This window comes from Capsicum annuum, unplaced genomic scaffold, assembly GCF_002878395.1.
Source record: "Capsicum annuum cultivar UCD-10X-F1 unplaced genomic scaffold, UCD10Xv1.1 ctg56439, whole genome shotgun sequence".
In the NCBI taxonomy this organism is placed as follows: Eukaryota; Viridiplantae; Streptophyta; class Magnoliopsida; order Solanales; family Solanaceae; genus Capsicum; species Capsicum annuum.
In genome coordinates this window covers 1-1,162 of record NW_025864845.1, presented here as the reverse complement: position 1 = coordinate 1,162, position 1,162 = coordinate 1, and the positions used below count along the sequence as shown (strand labels likewise).

The 1,162-nt window shown below is 39.6% G+C and overlaps 1 protein-coding gene across 1 annotated transcript; it reads left to right on the top strand.

Annotated features, from left to right (window-relative positions):
* Positions 1-6: 6 nt before the first annotated feature.
* LOC124893254 (putative late blight resistance protein homolog R1B-17) lies at positions 7-1,156 on the top strand (the record flags this gene model as incomplete). Its single annotated transcript, XM_047404311.1, is given in 1 exon segment — positions 7-1,156. A coding segment is annotated over 1 exon segment (1,136 nt), but the record flags the coding sequence as incomplete, so codon positions are not given.
* Between the last annotated feature and the right edge of the window lie 6 nt (positions 1,157-1,162).

Below are 1,162 nucleotides of genomic sequence, written 5' to 3'. Positions count from 1 at the left end.
TTCCGATTGAACTGGAGGTGATGCAAATATGTTATACAAATATGAAATCATCAACTTCATCGGAAGTTGAACGCTTCATTAAGCAGCTCCTGGAAGCCTCTCCAGACATTCTTAGAGAATATCTGATTCATCTACAAGAGCACATGCTAAGTGTTATTACCGCAAGCACTTCAGGGGCTCGAAACATTCATGTCATAATGGAGTTTCTGTTGATTATTCTTACTGACATGCCTACCGACTTTATTCATCATGACAAATTATTTGATCTTTTGGCACGTGTTGGAGCACTCATCAGGGAGGTATCAACTCTTGTTCGCGATGTAGAAGAGCAATCAAGGAATAAAGAGAGTACGAATGGAACAAATCGTGCAGCTCTAGACTTGCTGAAAAATATTGAACTCCTCAAGGAAGATCTCAAATATGTTTATCTGAAAGCCCCGGACTCATATCAATGTTGCTTCCCCATGAATGATGGACTGCTCTTCATGCATCTTCTACTCATCCACTTGAATGATCTGTTAGATTCCAATTCCTATTCAATTGCTTTGATAAAGGAAGAAATTGGAGTGTTGAAAGAAGACAGAGAATTCATAAGTTCGTCCTTTGTGAACATTGAGCAACGATTGTATAAAGATCTCTGGGCACGTGTTTTAGATGTGGCATATGTGGCTAAAGATGTCATCGATTCAATTATCGTAAGAGATAATGGTCTCGTACATCTTATTTTCTCACTTCCCATCACAATGAAAAAGATCAGGCTTATCAAAGAAGATGTCTCCCAATTACCGGAGAAGATTCCCAAGAACAAGAGCGTCATTTTCCTAAACTCTCCCAAGAATCCAGTTGAAAGAAAGTCATTCACGGGTGGTAAAATAATTGTAGGTTTTGAGGAGGAGACAAACTGGTTAATTATTAAGCTCACCTTTGGACCAAAAGATCTTGATGTCATTTCAATCGCTGGTACGCCGGGGTCCGGCAAAACTACTTTGGCGTACAAAGTATACAATGATGAATCAGTTTGTAGTCATTTCGACATTCGTGCATGGTGCACAGTCGACCAAGAATATGATGAGAAGAGGCTGTTGGTGAAACTTTTTAATCAAGTTACTGGCTCTGATTTGAAGTTCAGCGAGGAAATTGATGTTGCTGATAAGCTGCGGAA